General features: G+C 39.4%; 3 protein-coding genes and 1 pseudogene across 3 annotated transcripts in view; 2 read left to right on the plus strand and 2 right to left on the minus strand.

Moving 5' to 3' along the window:
- Nucleotides 1-3,476, plus strand: part of LOC107639119 — a 6,636-nt gene extending 3,160 nt beyond the window's left edge. Inside the window, exons 3-4 of the mRNA XM_016342542.2 lie at nucleotides 2,538-2,926; nucleotides 3,003-3,476. Coding sequence (XP_016198028.1) covers nucleotides 2,876-2,926; nucleotides 3,003-3,476 — 525 coding nt within the window. The 5' untranslated portion in view covers nucleotides 2,538-2,875. The remainder of the gene's footprint in view (nucleotides 1-2,537; nucleotides 2,927-3,002) is intronic.
- On the minus strand, nucleotides 6,863-8,650 carry LOC107636229. Its single transcript, XM_016339754.1, has one exon. It carries the CDS (start codon nucleotides 8,648-8,650, stop codon nucleotides 6,863-6,865), a length of 1,788 nt encoding a protein of 595 aa, XP_016195240.1.
- LOC107636230 lies at nucleotides 8,762-17,819 on the minus strand. The gene is made up of 8 exons (XM_021122384.1): nucleotides 17,683-17,819; nucleotides 13,560-14,482; nucleotides 12,391-13,451; nucleotides 12,234-12,253; nucleotides 11,369-12,119; nucleotides 10,804-11,239; nucleotides 9,008-9,071; nucleotides 8,762-8,906 (listed from the first exon to the last, which is right to left on the minus strand). Exons 1-8 carry the CDS (start codon nucleotides 17,817-17,819, stop codon nucleotides 8,762-8,764), a joined length of 3,537 nt encoding a protein of 1,178 aa, XP_020978043.1.
- On the plus strand, nucleotides 19,212-19,896 carry LOC110271460 (annotated as a pseudogene).

Raw genomic sequence — 20,740 nt, forward strand, 5'->3', positions numbered from 1 at the left:
TGAAGTATAATATATATATATATATATATGGGCGTCTATGATAGGATCCGCTATACTACATGCTTCTGATATCTGCTCCTCTATATCGTCGAAATGATCAGATACGATCTGTAAAATTCGGATTGGTATTAGATCGATCCATAAATTAGGCAGATCGAATTCGATTTTATTTAGCATGATCAATTCGTATTAAAAGGAATATGCATTATCTATCGACAGTGTTTCGAAGGAAAGAAAGCATCCGTTGTCAATTTGGCTTCGAAAGAAATGGAAAGATTCTTACCTGCTGAAGTCAAAATCAAATAATGGCTAATACGACAATAGATTTTTATTTTTACTTCACTTTCTTAGTTTGAAATAGAACTTGTATTCTTTCGCGTTTGTTTTTTTCACTTCACTTTATTTCACTTTCTTATTACGGCAAATGTTCAACATCAACTCTCAAAATTTTAGAAGACCTCGATCTAGGTTTTTAAAATATGTGCATCTATATATCTCAGTATCTTGAAATTGTGATCATATTGTGCAGTTAATCTTGAAGGTTAATGTTGGTAAATCTAGAGTAGTCCGTTCTTTGAATGTAACTAGGACATAGGAGATCTTTTCTGGCATTTCTGATTTTCGGTTCACTTGTGATCTTAGTAAGTATCTTGGGATGAATAGAGTGGGATATGGTCGGGTTAGCATAGCTTCTTTTCAGGGAGTTCATCACAAAATTCAAGCCCGCTTAGGCTAGTTGGAAGTACAGACTTCTGAACGAAGCAGGTAGACTTTGTCTCATTATTAAGTCAGTAGCTTCCCCTATTCCTATTTATGATATGCAAGTGTCTTTATTTCTTATTTCGACCGAAATTGATTCTGTTCCGTGCGTATAGAGCCGAGGTATAGCGACTCCTTCTGCCTGCTACTGTGCTCAGGTGGAAGAGGTATATGTCGGCTGAGTTGGAACACCGTGGCGGGAGCACCTGCAAAAAGCACTCCGATGCTCAAGTAAGAATGTGAGTTATGAGAATATGAGAGAAATAAATCAGAGTGAGTTCTGTGACCTGTCCTGTGGGTTGTGTTCTCTGAGCCTTTATAGGCGAGTGGTGTTGGTTTGTTCCGATGTATATGATCGGTGCCGTTATCAGTATCTTTTGGTTATGTAGAGTCGTGATCTATTCTGTTTAGTGGGTTCTGTTATTATAGGCAACAACTAGGAGATAATGTTGACTTAGTTAGGGGTTTATGTTGTAGTCTCTCTGTTTCCGATCTTTGAGCTCGGTTTCGATTTTGGCTTTATCCCCGAGTATAACGGGGTACACGTCATAGCCCCCAAGCTCGGCTGGTGTTATGCAAGGAACGGTAGCCGAGCTTTTGACAGTTCTGCGTTCGATTTTTCTTTTTGCGTGGTTAGTGTTGTTGGGCCTGCTTTTTGCTTGAAAGGATTGTGAAAGGGTTTTGGATGGTTGGTTTTCTTTTGGTGAGCCGTGTCGTCTTTATTGCGCTTTATTACCGTTTGGGTTTCCCACGTTTGTAGTGGGTGTGAATTTAAGTTACCCACTAAAATAGTGGGCTTGCAATAATCGTTTCTTTTGGAACTTACGCTTTGCTGCTTCATCTTCTCATCGTTTTATTTTTGCTATGTCTTCGAAAGGTTAGCATTTCTTCTCTTACTTTTTACTGTTACTGTTTTTGCCTATTCATGGCGGGAGAAAAGTTGAAAGAGAAGCTGAAAGCTGTTGAGGTTAGGGAAGATGATCTCTATCACTGGGTTCATGAGGATGTTAGAACTCGTTCCTCTTCTTTCACTAGTGTCGATTCCCTTTCTGAGTTAAAAGTTTTGGACTTCGTAAAAGGTGGTTCTGGTGTCACCATTGAACTTCTCCTGTGTTCCAGTGATGATAGGGTTTATGAGAGAAGGGGTGATTGGTTGTATTTCTACATGTATACCCCATGCATGGTAGAACTTGGTGTGAAATTTTCATTTTCTCCTTTCGAATGTGATGTCCTTACTCAACTGAATTGTGCACCATTGCAGCTACACCCCAACTCTTGGGCGTTTCTTCGCGCCTTTTAGTGTCTAATGGATTACCTTTCGTTTCCTTGTTCGTTGCCGTTGTTCTTCTCGCTTTTTCAAGCGAAGGGTGTTCGGAAGGGTTTGTGGGTTTGCCTTAGCAGTTTCCCTGGTCGTTCCCTGTTTCTTCTTTATAAATCTTCTTTTAAAAACTTCAAATCTCTTTTTGTTAAAGTTCGATCGGTTGAGTCCGAGTACCCATTTTATTTGGATGATGAACTTAGTGAAAAGTTTTCCCTTTATTGGTGCTCTGAGCCGAGTCAAATCCTTGAGGCTTTTGAGTGGAATGAAGAAGAGGAATTTGTGTTGGATTTTCTGGTTGAGAGTGTTGCTGCTGGGGAGTGTATGTCTATTTCTGATATTCTGCGTTTTTTTTATTCGGGTGATACTGAGGGCTTGAAAACTTATATAGGTAATGGCTTGGTTGTTTGTTGTTTGCATTGTTGTTTGTTGTTTTTCTGATATTGGTGGTTTTTTGTAGGTGGTCGGGTTCCTCTCTTGGATCCTTCGAAGTTGCAGTCCTTTTTGAACAAGAAAAAAGAGAAAGGTGTTGGCGGTTCATTTGATCGAAGGGATGGCGGTGAGCAGGCTTTTTCTTCTGCTGCTCGTCTGGCGTCGTCATTCAAGAGAAAAAGGGATGACACGTCTTTGGAGATCATCTCGGAAGGTGACCAGGAGGTGGTTGGAGGTGGCGGGCTTGCTTTTGATCGACAGAAAAAACTTCATGGCTTCGTTGCAGGATGTAGCTCTCAGTCTCTTTGGAGTGAGCAGTTTAATTTTGCCAAGCTTTATGATAGGGCATCTCAATATCCTGGAGACATGCTTATGACCCGCCGGATTGGTATGGAGGCACTCGGCAAATTCGTTCAGGTTGTTTTACTTTTGTCAGGACTCTTTTTTATTCTTCCTTTGTAATCTTGTTCTTATTTCGGAGAAGTCTTTACAGATTGTTGCTTCTCACTTGATGTGTGTTGGTCGCACCACCGAGCTTATTGGTGCCGAGCAGCAGGGAGCGGTGGATAAAATTGCTGATTTAGAGAAATCGTATAAGGCGAGGATTGCCGAATTGGAGAAGTTAGCAAAAGAGAAGGATGATGCTGCTATTAGTGCTGTTGCTAGGGCGAAGGAGTTTGAGGAAGAGGTAGCTCGCTTGAGGGACCAGATTCGGCTATTGCAGGCTGAGGTGAAGGAAAACGATGTGGCTAAAGGTCGGCTTACATCTCGTGTTCATGAGTTGGAAGAAAATGGGATGGAGATGTTCTCCTATGGCTTTGAACGTGTTGTGAGCCAAATTGCTCTGCTGGCTCCAGAGTTTGATAGGGATCGGCTTGATATGACGAAGATAGTGGTTGGCGGGAAATTAGTTGTAGATGGGGGCTGTAGAGGAGCATGGCAAGAATGCCCCTCTTTCTTAGTTTAAATTTGATGTTTGCTTGTTTTGTATTTTGTTTTGGAACTTATCATCATATACTTGCGGGTGTTGGATATTGTTATTTTGAACTTGTTCACTGGTGCCGACCATTGCTTGGTCGGTTTGTGTTGATATTTATCGTTTTTTGATACTTTGTTTGATATTTTGTTTTTTGCGACTAGGATAGGAGAAAGTTGTGTGAGACTAGATATGATTGATTATAAATTTGAATATTGATAATGAAGTGTATTGTGCGTCGGGCCTCGTTAAAACCCACCTTAGGCAAAAACCCCTTTCTTGGGAAAAAAGGCTCTAAGAGGGAAAAAGAGTACCTTCATTCGCGATTTGTACAAATTTAAGATCGGTACATCTTTAGAGAGGAGATATTCCAGCTTCCTGATATTGGATTGCCTTGTAGTGTTTGTAGTTGATAAGCCCCCAAGTCGAGTACCTTGACCACTCGGAATGGTCCTTCCCAATTAGTTGCAAGCTTTCCATGTGTTGGGGGTCGTCTGGCTTCTTCTGTTTGTCTGAGTACTAGGTCACCTTCTGTGAATGTCCTCAGAAAGACCCTTTTGTTTTGTTTTTTCTCAGCTAGTTGTTTCATAGCTCTTTGTTTGATTGCTGCTATCTCCCTGGTTTCTTCAGTTAGGTCAAGCTCGGCGTTCCTTGTGCTTGAGTTGTGTTGCTCATCATATAGCTCGGTTCTCAATGTTGGGATGCCGACCTCAATAGGAATCAGTGCTTCCAACCCATAGACTAGTTTGAAGGGCGTCTCGCCCGTGGTGGTTTGTATCGTTGTGTTGTAACTCCACAATATTTCTGGAATCAGTTCCGCCCATTCTCCTTTTGCATTATTAAGTTTTTTCTTTATTGCCTGCAATATAACTCGGTTAGCAGCTTCGTCCATTAGTTTGTGGGTGTTCGACCGAGCTAAAATGGTGCTGTATGTTAAAGTTTCTTAGAAGTGAGCCGAGCTTATTGTCTGTAAATTGCCTACCATTATCAGACACTATTTCCCTTGGTATTCCAAATCGGCATATAATGTTTTTCCATATGAATGTTTGTACTTTTTCGGCTGTTATTCTTGCTAATGGTTGTGCTTCTATCCATTTTGAAAAATAATCTATTGCTACTAAAAGAAATTTTACCTGGCCTGGCACTATTGGAAACGGGCCGAGGATGTCGAGCCCCCATCTATGGAATGGCCAGCTTACCTCCATGCTATGCAATACCTCGGCCAGCCTTGCAGATATGGCTGCGTGCTTCTGACAGTTGTCGCATGTTTTGACTTTCGTTATGAATCCCTTTTTATGGTTGGCCAATGATACCCGGTTCGGACGATCTTAGCTACGAGAGCTCGTCCTCCAATGTGGTTTCCACAAACACCTGCATGAATTTCGTCCATCACTTCCTTTGCTTCATCTTTGTTTAGACATCTTAGCAATGGTTTTCCTGCTATGCTTGTGTAAAGACTTGCCTTTCGTCTGAAGTGTTGTGGATTGTGTTTGCCTCTGGGTATGAAGCCTGTATTGATATATTCAATGAAAGGTGTCCTCCAATCATGGAGATGGTTAATGTTCGTCAGAGGAAATAATTCAGTGCTCGGTTTTTTTAATGAGAGTTGTGTTAAGGCCGATGTCTGTGTGTCTGCCCTAGTGGCGGTAAGTTTGGATAATACGTCTGCTCTAACATTTTTTTCTCTATTCACATGCAGTATAACGAACGAATTGAATTTTGAAATGAGATCCTTTGCTATGAGCCAGTATTGCTCTAGCAAAGGATCTTTTACCTGAAATTCTCCTCGGATCTGTTGGACCACCAAGAGGGAGTCACAATGTGCTGTCAAGCTTTGTACTTGGAAGCTCAGGGCGAGCTTGAGTCCTGCAATGAGGGCCTCATACTCGGCCTGGTTGTTGCTTGCTGGGAAATGGAACTGGAGGGCTTGTTCGGATATCACTTTGTCTCCCTCTTTGAGAATTATCCCTGCTCCACTTCCTTCTCGGCTTGATGCCCCATCAACGTGTAGCTCCCATGACTTGCTGTGCTCATCAGGGGTCAGTTCTGAGATGAAGTCAACAAGTATTTGTGATTTTAGGGCCGACCTTGGTTGGAACTGGATATCAAATTTTGAGAGCTCGATAGACCATTTGGTGAGACGTCCGGCCAGTTCTGGTTTTGTCAGTATTTGTCTTAATGGTTGGTTCGTCCTCACTACTATTGTGTGGCTTTGGAAGTATTGTCTTAGTCTTCTTGCTGTGATCACAAGTGCCAAGGCGAGTTGTTCTATCCTCGGATACATCTGTTTCGTTGGTTGCATGACTCTGCTGACGAAGTATACTGGCTGTTGTATTTTTCCTGTTTCGATGACAAGAGCCGAACTTATAGAATAGTTAGAAACAGACAAATATAAGTATAAAGGTTTACCGATTTCTGGTCTTTGCAGTACGGGTGGTGATGATAGGATGGCTTTGAGCTCGGTGAAAGCTTTCTTGCCCTCTTCTGTCCAGTGAAATTTCTTATTCTTTAATATTGTTTGGAAGAAATGGTATGATCGACTTGATACTGCGGGTAGGAACCGAGATAGTGCAGCTACCTTCTCTGCCAATTGTTGTACCTCTTTTATCGTTTTAGGACTTGCCATGTTAACTATTGCCTCACACTTTTCTGGGTTTGCTTCAATTCCTCGTGATGTAAGCATGAAGCCGAGGAACTTCCCCCCTTGTACTCCAAAGGCACATTTCTCTGGGTTGAGTCTCATATTATATGCTCGTATCTGTTCAAATATCTCCTTGAGGTCATCACAGTGTGATATTTTCTGAGTGGTTTTGGCGACCATATCATCTACATAGATTTCCATGTTTCGTCCTATTTGATGATGGAAGACTTTGTCCATCAGGCGTTGGTAAGTTGCACCTGCATTCTTGAGACCAAATGGCATTACTCTATAACAAAAATTTTCATGTTCAGTTATAAATGCTGTCTTACTTTGGTCTTCTGGATGCATGAGTATCTGGTTGTATCTAGAATATGCATCCATAAAACTCAAGCTTTTAAAGCCTGATGCATTGTCTATGAGCTTATCAATGCATGGTAAAGGGTAGGCATCTTTAGGGCATGCCTTGTTTAAATCTGTAAAGTCGACGCACATGCGCCATTTACCTGAGTTTTTCCTTACCATTATCACATTTGAGAGTCATGTGGTGAAGCGGATTTCTCTAATGAAGTTGGCTTGCAAAAGTTTGCTGGTTCCTTCCAGGGCTGCCTTTGATTTCTCTGCTCCTAAATTCCTTTTCTTTTGAGCTATAGGTCGGCTTGCTCTGTTAGTGGCGAGCTTGTGACAGATAACGTCTGGGCTTATACCTGGCATGTCCGCCGGGGTCCAAGCGAATAAATCAGCGTTGGCTTATAATATCTTGATAAGATCCGACCTTTCTTGTCCTTGTAGCGCCTGGTCGATGTATGTTACCTGTTCCGGTTTTTGATGTCAGTTGGATTTTTTGGAGCTCGTCTGCTGGTTGAGGTCTCTCTTGGGTGTCTCCTCGAGGGTCGAGCTCGGCTAGGGACAAAACTTCCTCCATGGTTTGTACTGCTTTGACTTCGTGTTGTTTCTGCCTTGTGTTCGACCTCTTTAGGCTAGAGTTATAGCACTGTCGAGCTTGTTGGCGGTCCGAGTGAATTGTTGCTATTTTGCCGTCTTGTGCCTGAAATTTAACACATAGATGAAAAGTTGATATCACTGCTCTGAACATGTTCAGAGCAGGTCTTCCGAGAATAATATTGTAGGGACTCGTGCAGTCAACTATTAGATATTGTATATCAAGGGTTCTTGACAATGGATCATCTCCCATTGTTGTTTTTAGCCATATATAACCTTTGATTGGTACCCTTTCTCCGGAGAATCCTACTAGTTCTCCGGATGATGGTTGCATGAGTTTTTCAGATAAATTCATTTTTAAAAAGGTAGAATAAAAGAGAACATCCGCACTGCTACCTGGGTCCAAAAGGACTTTTCTTACCAATAGATCGCCTGTTTGGATAGAGATTACCACTGGATCGTCTAAGTGTGGGGCCACCGAGCATATGTCTGCCTTGTTGAAAGTAATCTCTAGGTCGGGTGTATGTTGGCTGCTTGGTGGCGCTGTTCCTTCGATGGCCAGCATAGCTCGGTAGCTCCGCTTCCTTGCCGATGTTGTTTCGCCTCCTCCGGCAAATCCCCCGGATATGCAGTTTATAATCCCTTTGGGTTGGGTGTTGTTTGGCCATTTGTTGGCTTCCATGTTTCCCGAGGCCTGTTGGCATTCCTCCTTGTCCCTATTGCCTTCTTTATGTTTCCTTCCTTCGATGTACTTATCTAGTAGGCCTTGCCGAGCAAGTCTTTCCAATAGGTCCTTGGCTATTACGCACTCATCGGTTGTGTATCTGTATTTCTGGTGGAAGGCCGAGTGCTTGCTTTTGTCTACAAACCTCTGGTCCTGATAGCTCCCCGCTCTCGCTGGTGGTTTTATGATCTTGGCGCTGAGTATTTCTTTGATTATTTTTTCCCTCCTTGTGTTGAACCTGGTGTAGTTGTCGAATTTCAGAGTGAGTTTGAATGGTTTGCCGAGCTCTTTGTTATGAGCCGACCTTGGCATTCGGTCTTCCTCCCTCTTAGGTTTTCTTTCTGTCTTATTGGCCTCACGTAGTTCTTCAATCTCCATCTGTCCAGCTGCTCTCTCCCGGAACTCCTCTAATGTCTTTGGTTTAGTGATTGCAATTGTCTCTCTGAACTTTCCGGGTCGGAGGCCGGCCTTAAGTGCATGTAGGTGGACAGCGGGATCCAGATCGGGTATTTCCATTGTTGCCTCTGCGAATCTGGTCAGGTAGTCTTTCAGACTTTCCTGGGGACCTTGGCGGATGGTGCCGAGATAATCCGATCCGTGGACATATATTCGTGCTGTAACAAAGTAATCAATGAAAGACTTTGCTAGCTCTTCGAAAGAAGAAATTGACCCTGCAGGTAATTTCGAAAACCAAAGCAAAGTAGCTCCGTCAAGGTAAGTTGAGAAAGCTCTGCAAAGCACAGGTTCATTATTAGAGCCGTTAAAAAACATCATAGACTGGAATTTTTTAATATGAGCCCGAGGGTCACCAATCCCCTTATATGGCTCAAGTGAGGAAGGCAGTGTGAAATGCTTTGGCATTTGGTAATTCGTGATTTCTTTAGAGAATGGGTTGTCTAAGGTCAGCCTCTCCTTCGGGGGGTTGACGCTTAATAGGTCGGCGCCGCCTTGGGTTGAGCTCTTAGAATTGCCCTATTCCCGTTTGTTGGTGTTGTTCTGTGCTGACAACTCGGCGAGTCTTTTAACCTCTGCTTGTAGTTCGGCCATCTGGGCTTTAAGTTCGGCCTGTGTGAGTTGATGAACTCCATTGTCGGCCATGTCGGGAGGTTGCGAGACCCTGTAAAAGAAAACTCAAAGTGTAAAAAGGAAAAGAAAGGCCCCACGATGGGTGCCAAATGTTCTGTGCGTATAGAGCCGAGGTATAGCGACTCCTTCTGCCTGCTACTGTGCTCAGGTGGAAGAGGTATACGTCGGCTGAGTTGGAACACCGCGGCGGGAGCACCTGCAAAAAATACTCCGACGCTCAAGTAAGAATGTGAGTTATGAGAATATGAGAGAAATAAATCAGAGTGAGTTCTGTGACCTGTCCTGTGGGTTGTGTTCTCTGAGCCTTTATAGGCGAGTGGTGTTGGTTTGTTCCGATATATGATCGGTGCCGTTATCAGTATCTTTTGGTTATGTAGAGTCGTGATCTATGCTGTTTAGTGGGTTCTGTTATTATAGACAACGGCTAGGAGATAAGGTTGACTTAGTCAGGGGTTTATGTTGTAGTCTCTCTGTTTCCGATCTTTGAGCTCGGTTTTGATTTTGGCTTTATCCCCGAGTATAACGGGGTACACGTCAGATTCCATGATGACACAATTTCTCTGGAAAGGGAGCACTGAAGGGCGTAGCTTATGCTTGACTTATTGGAAACAAGTTATTCCTAGGAGGTTCAGAGATCTTGGGATAAGGGATAGTAGGTGTGTTAATATAGCCTTGATTGAAAAACTTGTTTGGCAACTTTTTCATTGTCCAAATAAACTTTCTATGTCAGCATTGTGCTTCGTACTAGGAAGGTCTTTCTATGTCAGCCTTGTGCTCTAGATGTAAACTTCACCCAGAGACTGTTAGATATTGTATTTAGGAGTGCCTTATGGTTCTTCGTATTTGAAAAGCTCGACCCAATTTTTGCTTCAAACGGACATTTTTTGGACTTCTTTCAGTGGTTGCAACAAGGTATTAAGAGGGATGAATCCTTTTTTGTTCTATGCCATGGTGGATGTCGAGGGATCGAAACAATGGTTTTTTATACGTGATGACTAGGGATGAAAATGAACTAGCAAGATACCCGCGCGATGCGCAGGCAACACATATGCAGATTAAAATGACGTAAATATAAAGAATTGTTGGTTATTTTATCTGATGTTAGAAAAAAAACGATGATCTTTATAATTGTAAAAGTATTTGTAAAATGTAAAATAAATTGTAAGCATTTTAATAAAGAAAAAAGAAGACCTGAAAAAGATTAGACTATTCTCGTGTTGTTTGTAGGTGCAGAAATTATATAAATAGTAACTCAAAGCATTTGAAATATAATTTCGTAAAATTGATTGAGTAAGGTTTGAATTGTATTAAATATGAATGTTGAAGAAGTACTGTAATAGAAGAAATAATGGTTTGAGCATAAGATAAATACTTGTGAGTTAATAAGTTATAGTTGCTAACAATTGCAATGAAAAACAGAAAATGGTAAAAATATGAAAAGGATGTAAGATTGTAGCGATAAAGTTATAGATAAATAGTTAGGGTTGGATAAGCGAAAATGAGTGTATAGAAGAATTATGTAATAATAAAAATATACGTAATGCTGAACGTATTGTCATATATTTCTGAAGACTTCAGGGTAAACAACATTATTTGTCTTGTTTGTGTTTTCATCATGAGCAATTACAATTTTCAGCCCTTTTTTGTTTGTGACTCTTGAGATGGCAACATAAAGTTGGCCATGAGCGAAGACAGGTTTTTTCAATAGCAATCCCACGTGATTCAAGGATTGTCCTTGACTTTTGTTGATTGTCATTGCGTAAGATACCATAAGAGGAAATTGTCTCCGTTGGAATCTAAAGGGTAGCCTGGCATCTGACGGTGTGAGTGTCATTCTAGGAATAAAGACTTTATTGACAGAGTCGTTGGAATTTAACAATTTTGCCTCAATAACTTTATCTCGTAGTCTTGTAATTATCAACTGGTACCATTGCAAAGGCCTGATGAGTGATCAATATTTCTAATAAACATCACAGGGCAACCAACTTTGAGCTTCAATTCGTGATTTGGAACCCCCGAGCACTTAATTGTTGCTAAAAACTCTGGTGTATGCATAGCTTGAATTTGATTGCTACCTCCCTCGGACAGACATTTGTTGGAACTAACATATGTCTTGCATTCATTGCTGTTCATTACAGTCATGTAATCATTTACCTCATCTACAGCATTACCCGTAGGAGCTAAGATAGCGCGACCTTTTAAGTTGCTTTCATTACACATGTCAGCAATGTAATCAGAATAGATTGCCTCCACAATTGCCTTAATAGGATCACTATAATTAGTGATAAGGAATTCAGGAGGTATGTTAATGCTATTGCAGCCATCACTTGATCTGTCAGATATTCCGTTGCCAACTTGAAGTATCTATTCAACAAATTCCTTTAAACTTTCTACTTGATCATCTGTAGTCATAGATTGCAATCACATGTTTACAGTGAGCTTTAATACTTCACAATGTTGCTAGAGGTATGAAGAGTTTAAAGACGCATTAACAATGTTTTGTCTTGTTCCTTTTGGGATGACAGGCAAAATTTGTCGAAAATCCCCACCAAAAACAATTGTTTTACCTCCAAACGGCAAGTGCTGGTTATGATCATCTTTGAATCTCATCAAATCCTTCAATGTCTTGTCCAATGCCTCAAAACAGAATTTGCTCATCATGGGAGCTTCGTCCCAAACAATTAGCTTAGCTATTACAATTAATTCTGCTAATGGACTTCCTTGCTTAATGTTGCAAGTAGAGAACTCATCTGGAGTTAATGGTATGGCAAACCTAGAATGTGCAGTTCGACCTCCAGATAACAGTAGAGAGGCAATGCCGCTAGATGCAACAGTTAGCACTATTTGTCCACGTGATCTTAGTGCTGAAGCTAAAGTTATCCAAAGGAAAGTTTTTCCTATACCTCCATGACCATACAAAAAGAACACACGTCCATGTTGACTATCTGTAGAGCTCATGATTTTATCATATACCCCCTTTTGCTCGGCAGTCAATTTTGAGAGGCAGTCATTGTGTTGCTTTTCTAACAGAACACGATCATAATTTAATTCGTCAAAGATCATTTTGTTTCGCGTCCTAAGATGGTCGGTATCTCTTGATGGAAATGGCATGGTTGGATAATCGCACAAAGTCTTTCCGTTACTGTTCAATATTTGTTCAATGTCAATCAAGGTTAGATCCTTTAATTCTTCGTCACTGAAAAGTAGATCTGAAATGTTTAGAAAGTAATATATATATAAGTGACTGTTGGAGACGGAAACATGTGTTATGTAAAACAAATATGATAAAAACATGTAGTTAACAATTTAAGGATGGAAAAATAAATTGAGATGTCATGGATTGCAATTCATTCGTTACCATGTAGGCCAAACATGACTCTGTAATCATGCAAAATTCCATCACTTAATAGGATGGCAGTTTTTTCCCAGACAACTTCCGGTCGCACCATTGAATTAGACCATAGTAGTGTCGCAAACAACCTCCGCAAATAATGACCTAAGCCCTAATGACTTACTTCTTCAATTGCATCAATATATTCTTTGTTGTCGTCTAGCAAATCATGTGTATAGCATGCATCTCGAAATGATGAGTAGATTACACCATTATAAGTCCTAATATTTGCATAGGTTGTTAGTCCTTTTACAATGTTTAACAACAACCTTAAATAATATAGCTCACCGGATGATGGTGGTACAAAGATGATCCTTCCAATGACCTGATGACTTTTCCTGGGTTCCCAAGCTCTCAGAGATGATTTCCAAACAAACTTGCTTGGAAACTCATTATAGGTTAGTTTTCTAGCTTCAGCATTTGTTTTGTTTGCTGCAAACCAGCCTAGAAACATGGACTCTTTAACAGTTGTCTTTGCAACAGCTTCAACCAATGATTCATTATTCGTAAATACAACCAATTTTTGATCCGGCAAACGAAAGCTTAGCCTCTCAACCGATGGATTTCTGTAGTGAATCTCATAGCAAAAGATCCTCCAAGCAGCTTCACAAGGAGATATATATCGACAATCGTAAAATATTTTCACTTCATCAACTTCTAAAGTTGCCTTACCATTGGTGGACTTCGTAGAAAAATAGGCTGTGACGCGATCACTTCCTTTATTTACATATTTGAACAAATACTTGATAGATCTTGACTGGTTGCACCATTCGACGTTAATGTGAGCACGGTATTTTAGCAACAACATTTTATTATGTGGCACGACATATCGGTTGTCTAGATGAATTCCTAAAACTTCCACCGTGCGTTCATTGTCTCGACGCTTATATACTGGGTAATCATCTTCATCAACTGTAGTCATTTTGTTGAACTTCTTAGGGAAATGACGGATGCAACGACCTTCCTCCATGCAAGGCGAAGTTGGTTTGCTAAGACCACATGGACTATGAAGCATAAAACTCTTTACAGCCTCGTAATATGCATTGTCAACATCAGCATCAGGAATTTCAGCACATATGATTTTGTCTATGTCTGCAAGGGTTGGGTATTTATCTTGTTCATGCAAGAATAATAATATATGTGCATGTGGGAGTCCCCTCTTTTGGAATTCTATTGTGTAGATAACTGGAAAAAACAGCATAATGCATATGGTATTAACATTCATTTAATTATGAAGAAATATGGAAAATGGTAGGGATAAATACGTAAAATATATATATGTAAGTTTCGTACCTGCTTTTGTAGTACCAAATAATTTGTTGTATCTAAGATCTTTAATCATCATGTCCACTTTAACCTTGAATAGTCTGCAAATCATGTCTGGCCTGTCCTCTGGTTTGACTTTATGCATTCTACAATACCGTTGTATTTTGTCCCATTGCAGATTGCATGTAAAAGTGATGAATAAATCTGGACCAACGCACCTACATATTGCCATGGCGTCTTGATAATTTTGAATCATGTATCTTGGCCCACCAGTAAATGTTGCTGGCAGTATAATTCTCTTACCCTTTGAGGCAGCATTGGTCTCGCCGTTGAAAACGGCATCCCGAAGCCCATTGTAGATCTCAGCTCTAAATTCGGTTTGGTGGGTGTAAATAAATTTCAATCTAGCACTTTCAACCATTGAGAATGCATCAACTATGAACTGTTGGAATAACCGGTGGGAATATAACAGGACACCGTTGTGCGAAGGTCGGTCTTGGATTCGAAATGCGAAAAAGTCGTGCATTGTGACATGCTTGTCTTCATCTGTTGGTTTTTTCTTAACTTTGTTCAAGATAATATTTTCTCTCCATCCATCTTCACCATAAGGGAATAAAAGAGGATATTGCAAGCCTAGATAAGCTGGGTGGAGCTCTGTTATTCTTTGAAGCGACCTTGATTTGGTCTCAACAATAATATCTCGTTCTTTTGTGGATCCATCAAAATTACCGACAATTAAAGCAGCAACCTCAGACACTGAAGGCAAATTATACCTCCTCCCATCTTTTCCTCTTTTGCCTATGAGTCGAAGGCAAACAGAATTATTGCTGTTTGTTGTGAGTGCATCGCGAGCAAGTCGAAAAGACTTTGCAAGGACATTATGATTATCCAACGTAGTTTTGATGGTAGAGACAATATCCGCATGAAGCTTGTTCAAGTGATCATTAGAGCTGCAAAAAATGGCATAAAACATGTAAATATGATGTCTGCAATCATTATGAATTAAGTGAGATAACTATCTTTCAGCCTTTAATAAAATTGTATGGAAATGATCTGATGGCAGTGATTCTATTTCGAATCTCATTTTCAGTGTCATATATATATAATTGTGCAAATTTTGCTACTCCGCCTTCTGGTGGAAGCAAGTTCCCCATTAAATGGTAATTTTGCCCGTACAGAATAAAGGTTGGGGGTCCACGGCTTTGGTTTATTGTTCTTTGTATCTTACCCCCGAATGATGTGAAAGCAAACATACTATTGTAGCTCCTAATGTTCGATCGAAAGTGTTCCGCTTTTTTAGTGCTGTCAAAGTAAAGCTTTCCCAATGAATCAGGAGGTTCTTGAAGCATAGGAAGTTGGACTTGACCTTGTCGGCAGCATAGGCTAAACTTTGGACATTTAGGCTTGTAGTGCTTTTTTATGCGCTCTTCGTACCAGAATATAGCTTTGCAGCGTTGGCATGTAAAGGTTGGATCTCCAATATCGCAATAATCTATGGAAAGGAAATAGGCATTGGTGAATGTGTGTTTAGCTCGGAAAAGAGACCACAGTCAAATTAAATATATTAAGGTTCAATATATCAACTTTACAGGTGATTTGATAGATATTCAAATCATGCAATATATACATGTTAAGAGTCTCGATAAAAAATGTTTTTGTCATATGAATTCAGGTTGCATAAGACTATAATTACTATTAAAATTTTACGATGTCCCATGAAGTATCATGTTGTAGATCAAAATGTTTGCAAGTAATTTTAAACCTCACTTAGGTTTAAAATTAGGGAATATGGAGATGCGAAAGAAAAATGAAGTTGGAGATTGGATAACTGTTACTTAAACAACCTCTCTCTCTCTCTCTTTATATATATATATATATATGTTATGAGAATAGAATTTTAATATGAGAATGTATTTATAGTCATTAGATTAATTTAAATGACTAAGATTAAAATCTACCTAATTAATGGTATGCAAGCAATGCATCTATTATAGTCATTAAATTCAAGTGTGAATTTATTCATAACCATTACCTCTATAACCATTGTTTTTAATTTCTATTAAAATTTACCTAATAAATAAATTAAAATCATTAGATTTTGTTATCTGAATAAAATTAAAAGTATTTTTCATAAATCAATCTATATTTTAAAAATCTGTGAAAATATCGAATAGACCTCCTAAAATAAATTTAATTTGCATAAAAAATAAAGTTGAAATTAATTAATTAAAATGAGAGTATTTTAGGTATAAAATATTATTAAAATTTCAGTTTCTGTTATAAAAAATTTCAGTCTATTGTGTCTCCACTTTTTAGAGGTACTGAAATACTGAAATTTTTGGGGACAGAGAAAAATGGATCCTCTCAATTTTTTTAACACTTGAGAGAATAAAGTGTGATCTCTCACCTTTAATTCTATAAGTGGGACCAAAAATAAATATGAGAGAGAGAACAATGAAGGGTTAGATTAAACAATTGACACCATCCAATTTTTTCTTCACTGAAGAGGATCCATTCCTAGGACAGAGACTGAAATTTTAGTATTAGTCTCTGGACCAACAAATATGATATTGAATCTCAGTCTCTCAGTTTCCGTATCAATACCTCAAAACAAATGCTACCTAAGGATTTTAAAAGTGGATATTTTAATCCCCAAGAAAAATTAATACACAAATTAATCCCCAAGATTTTACTCCATCAAACAAATCAGTCCTCAATCTATTTTTCGGCAGAGTAATTTCTCAAATCATTCCACAAGAATTTTAAAAGCATACATTTTAGTCCCTCAAAAAAAATTAATATACAGATCAATCCCCAACGTTTTTCTCTGTCAGACATAACAATTTTCCGTCCATTTTACTTTTACTATATGTCAACCTTTATTGTTATTAGTTTAGTTTTGTGCATGTGGACGATGACACTAATATATTGATACACTCTTTTCGTTGGAAACAAGTAAAGTAAATAATGATGCTTTGAAATCCAAAATTAAAACATTTTCTTTTAATACAAACATACTTTTTAAAATAGGACACCTTTTAATTATATTAAATACAGAAATATGAACTGTGTATTAATTTTTTTTAGGGACTAAAATAGTCGGTTTTAAAAGTCAATTTTAAAATTTTAAGGGACTGATTTGGGTAATTATTCTACCGAAAAATGAACTGAGACGAATTTGTCTAATAGAGTAAAACTTTAGGAATATTTTTGTGTATTAATTTTTTAGAGATTAAAATGTCCGTTTTTAAAATTTTTGGAGATTGATTTGGGTAATTATTTAAAAAAAAAAACAAAAAAAGAGGGAGTAAGGGAGATTGGTGAGATCTTCTCTAAGAATTACATAGTCTATCCCAAAGTTGACGCCACTCGATATATTCTACATCTTGTTTCAAAGAATACTTGGCCATAGCATTTACCACTCAGTTCGCCAATTTTTGGACAAAACTGATTTCAGTTTTCCAATTCCACCGAAGGACCTCATGAATTTTATAAACCAAGTCTGAATTTGTCTTAGATATTCAAGATTCTAGAATCTCTTGATATAAAAAAGACATCTAGATTATTTGTCTCACAAATAATTTCACAGAAATCACATTCCCAAGCAAAAATAATAGCAAACACCTCACAACGAAGCACAGACGTATATGGAAGAGCACTCATACAACCCTTCACCCAACTTCCCATAGCATCACAAATAAGGTAGCCAAAGCTGGCAGAAAGACTATTAGAAGAAACACTTGTATCACAATTTACTTTCACTGAATTGAGAGGCAGAGACAACCAAAATTCAAAAAAAAAGAGAGGGTTATAGTCATATGAACATGATAAATTCTTAAAAAAATGATAAATAGGTCTCTGACATTTTGTCCTGCAAACATTTTTATTCCTGACTATTTGAGAATACTTTTAAGTCACTGATCTCTTTAAAAGTTAGACATATAAATTATTCCGTTTATATAGGCCTGTCAGACCCAATAAAAATGTATGACGTGGCTCTCGTTGTGTTGACATGGCCGTTACGGAAGCACAAGTGGGGGGAGGGGGCATTTCAAAACGAGACAAATAAACCCCCCGCTTCAATGTCTTTTTTTTTTTTCTGTGAATAACCATACAAGAAGAAGAAGAAGCATATTTTTAAGGTTAATACATTCCCGCGGTGGTGGCGGTGGTGGTGGTGACGAAGGAGTGGAAGAGATGACGATGTAGGGCCGAAGAGGAGGAGGGTCGTGTCTGGTTTTGACCTCTGATCCGAAGCCTTGGCTTCATTGGACCACTGACCTCCATGAACGCCTCGTTGATGCTGTCACTCAACTCGGCGATGCCACTAGTGATTCACTCTCACTCTCACTCATTTCTTCTTTTTCTTTAATTTCTTGCTTTTTGTAGTTTTAGGAATAGGGACCGAGCTTCAAGCTTTGAAATTTTATGTAATTGCTAAATAATGAATAATGATGACAATGCCTTTGACAATCTAATGTGTGTGAGAGGTAGTTATGATTCAAATGAAAATGAAAATTTTCCAAATTTTTGCACAAATTTATTGATACCTTTAATTTTTTAAACTTTGAATAGAAAATTTGCTTGGATTGAACAATTTTTATGTATTTTTTCAGCAAATTTCATTTTGAAAAGTCATCTGCAGGTTTATTTTATCATTGGCATAATAAAATATTTGGTTAAGATTGGACTTTTGTTTATGGAATTCTTTGATACAATGCAGAAATACAGGTTTAGTAAGTAATCAAGAAAAAGATTTTGAGAAGGGATGCAAATATGGTGTTTTAATAATTACTTATTGTTTGTAATAATCTAAATTTAACTTACTCATTGAATAATTATGAAATGAACACTAGCTTCATATCCTCTAGTGCTAGTGCTATTTCTGCCCCAGAAAACCGAAAACTGCCTAACTTCACTTGAGAATCTCGAAAGATTGATACTGAAAGGATCTCTAAGCGGGAGAAGAAAGAGAATTCTTAATTTAGAGTCAGTGGTAGCTAGCATTGGTGGTGGTAGCTAGCGTCGAGGCCACAAGTGTAGCTGCAAAGCACGACGACAAACTGTACAATGATGTTGGGTCAGAATCGAATTCAACAAGGGTCCAAGGCAGTCAAGGATGAGATCGGAGGAGGGACGTGACGCCGACATAGCAGTGATTATAGTTGTCAGCGGGGGTTTTTGTTATTGACAGAGGTTTGAAGAAGAAGGAGAAAAAGCTTGAAGAAGAAGGAGAAAGTCCTATATTTCAAAAGAGGTGAAGAAAAAGGAGCAAATGACTAATATGTCCTTTTATTTTTTTAGGGGGATTTTTTGCCCCTAAACCTTTTTGACACATCCACGTGGCACACTATAACGGCCACATCTGCAAAATAGCATCCACGTCAGACGTCTCCATTACATTTTGCAAGCTCAGATGGACGAAGGGATCTAAGTGTCCTAGGTTTGAGGAGGTTGGAGACTTAAATGTATTTTTCAATTCTTAAAGACCTAAATATTGAGTTAAACCCCAAAGTGGTCCTTGAGATTCACAAAATGCACCGATTTAGTCTCTGACTTTCCAATTGCACTAATTACATCCTCCAGATTGCAAAAAATGCATCAACGTGGTCCCTCTCAAATTTTCCGTTCATATTGCTTGCCGGCGGGAGTTAGGTGGCGAATGATTGCCATGCTGGAGGATGGGAAACGTCGTCGTATTGGCAATCATTCCTCTCCCGCTCATTCTCGTGCTTCTCCCTCTTCAACATCTCTTCCCTCAACTCCTCCAAAGTCTTCCTCCCATTCTTCTTCTTGTTCTCATTCTTCACTTCCCCATCACTATCATCCCCACCGCCCTTCTCATCGGCGCAATTACGAATCTCAAGATACCAAGGCATCTTCACACCCTTCCCTGCTATCCCATATACTTCTCATCCTCGGGACCCACCACCACCCCCGAGGACTTCCCTTCTTCTTTCTTCATCCTTTTCTCCTTCTTCCACCCTTCCCTTTCCCCTAACAAATCCTTCCTCTTCTCGGTTTCTCGTACAGGATCGAAAATCTTAATCCCCTTAAACAAGTTAGTGTGTCTGTTGTCACCCGAATTCTTCAATTTCGGTTCTTTTTCTTCTTCCTCCTCCTTCTATTCCTCTACCTTGGCCTTAACGAGAGGAGCCAAACCCTTGCCGGTGTAGAGGCACTCGAGGCGGAGCTCAACGTCGTGCTTTTTGACCTCGTCGCGCTTGATCTGCTCATCTCTGGTGGCTTGCTCCTTGTCGCGGCGGACCTTTTCCCTGTTCTCATAGTTGTAGACGTTCCACCGCTTCTGTGGAGAATGTTGAGGCTGCCATGGCCTCCCATTTTCGGTGGCTTAACGATTTAGCTTGCTGAGGTTGGAGATTATTGATTGTGAAATTTGTAATATCGATGAACTATGAGCTTGATGATAGGCCTCTTTCGATTTTCCCAGTGAGAGATACGATATTGATAACAAATTTGCAATACTTTGTTGTGAATTTAGTTTGGAACACATTATGTTCCGCGGGTGTAATTGGGAATTCTGAAAATCCTAAGACGATACTGTAAGGGGCTAAATAGTGATAGCACAAAGTAACCTATGCCAAATCAATATGATCCTTCTTCTCTGTCTTCAATTTGTGTCGCCTCTCCATGTGGCTTCCTACAACCAGGGAGATGGAAGGTGAAAAAAATTCAATGCCGGAAGAACAAGAACAAAAAAAAAATTAAGAAATTAATTAAGCAAATTAACAAACAAATACAACACAGCAAGAACACAACAAAGAGAGGAGTCACTTACTAGAATTTCGGTGAGAACGGCGAGAAGCAAAGCAACACAGAAAGACCGCGAGAAGCACCGTAATACGCAAGAACTACGAGCATCACGGCGAGGAGGGTAAGAAGTTGCTTGGCCGACATGGACAGAAGGGGACGACAACTATAGAGTTGGGGATGATGGCTTGGGTCTCCAGCGTGGCAATCATTCGCCACGTCACTCCCGCCGGCAAGAAATATTAACAAAAAATTCGAGAGGGACCACGTTGATGCATTTTTTGCAATCTGGAGGATGTAATTAGTGCAATTGGAAAGTTAGGGACTAAATCGGTGCATTTTGTGAATCTCAATGACCACTTTGGAGTTTAACTCCCTAAATTTTCACATGACAAAAGGTAAGGAACCTATTTGTCCTTTTCTCTAAATCCATTTTA

Source organism: Arachis ipaensis, chromosome B04, assembly GCF_000816755.2.
Source record: "Arachis ipaensis cultivar K30076 chromosome B04, Araip1.1, whole genome shotgun sequence".
Lineage (NCBI taxonomy): Eukaryota > Viridiplantae > Streptophyta > Magnoliopsida > Fabales > Fabaceae > Arachis > Arachis ipaensis.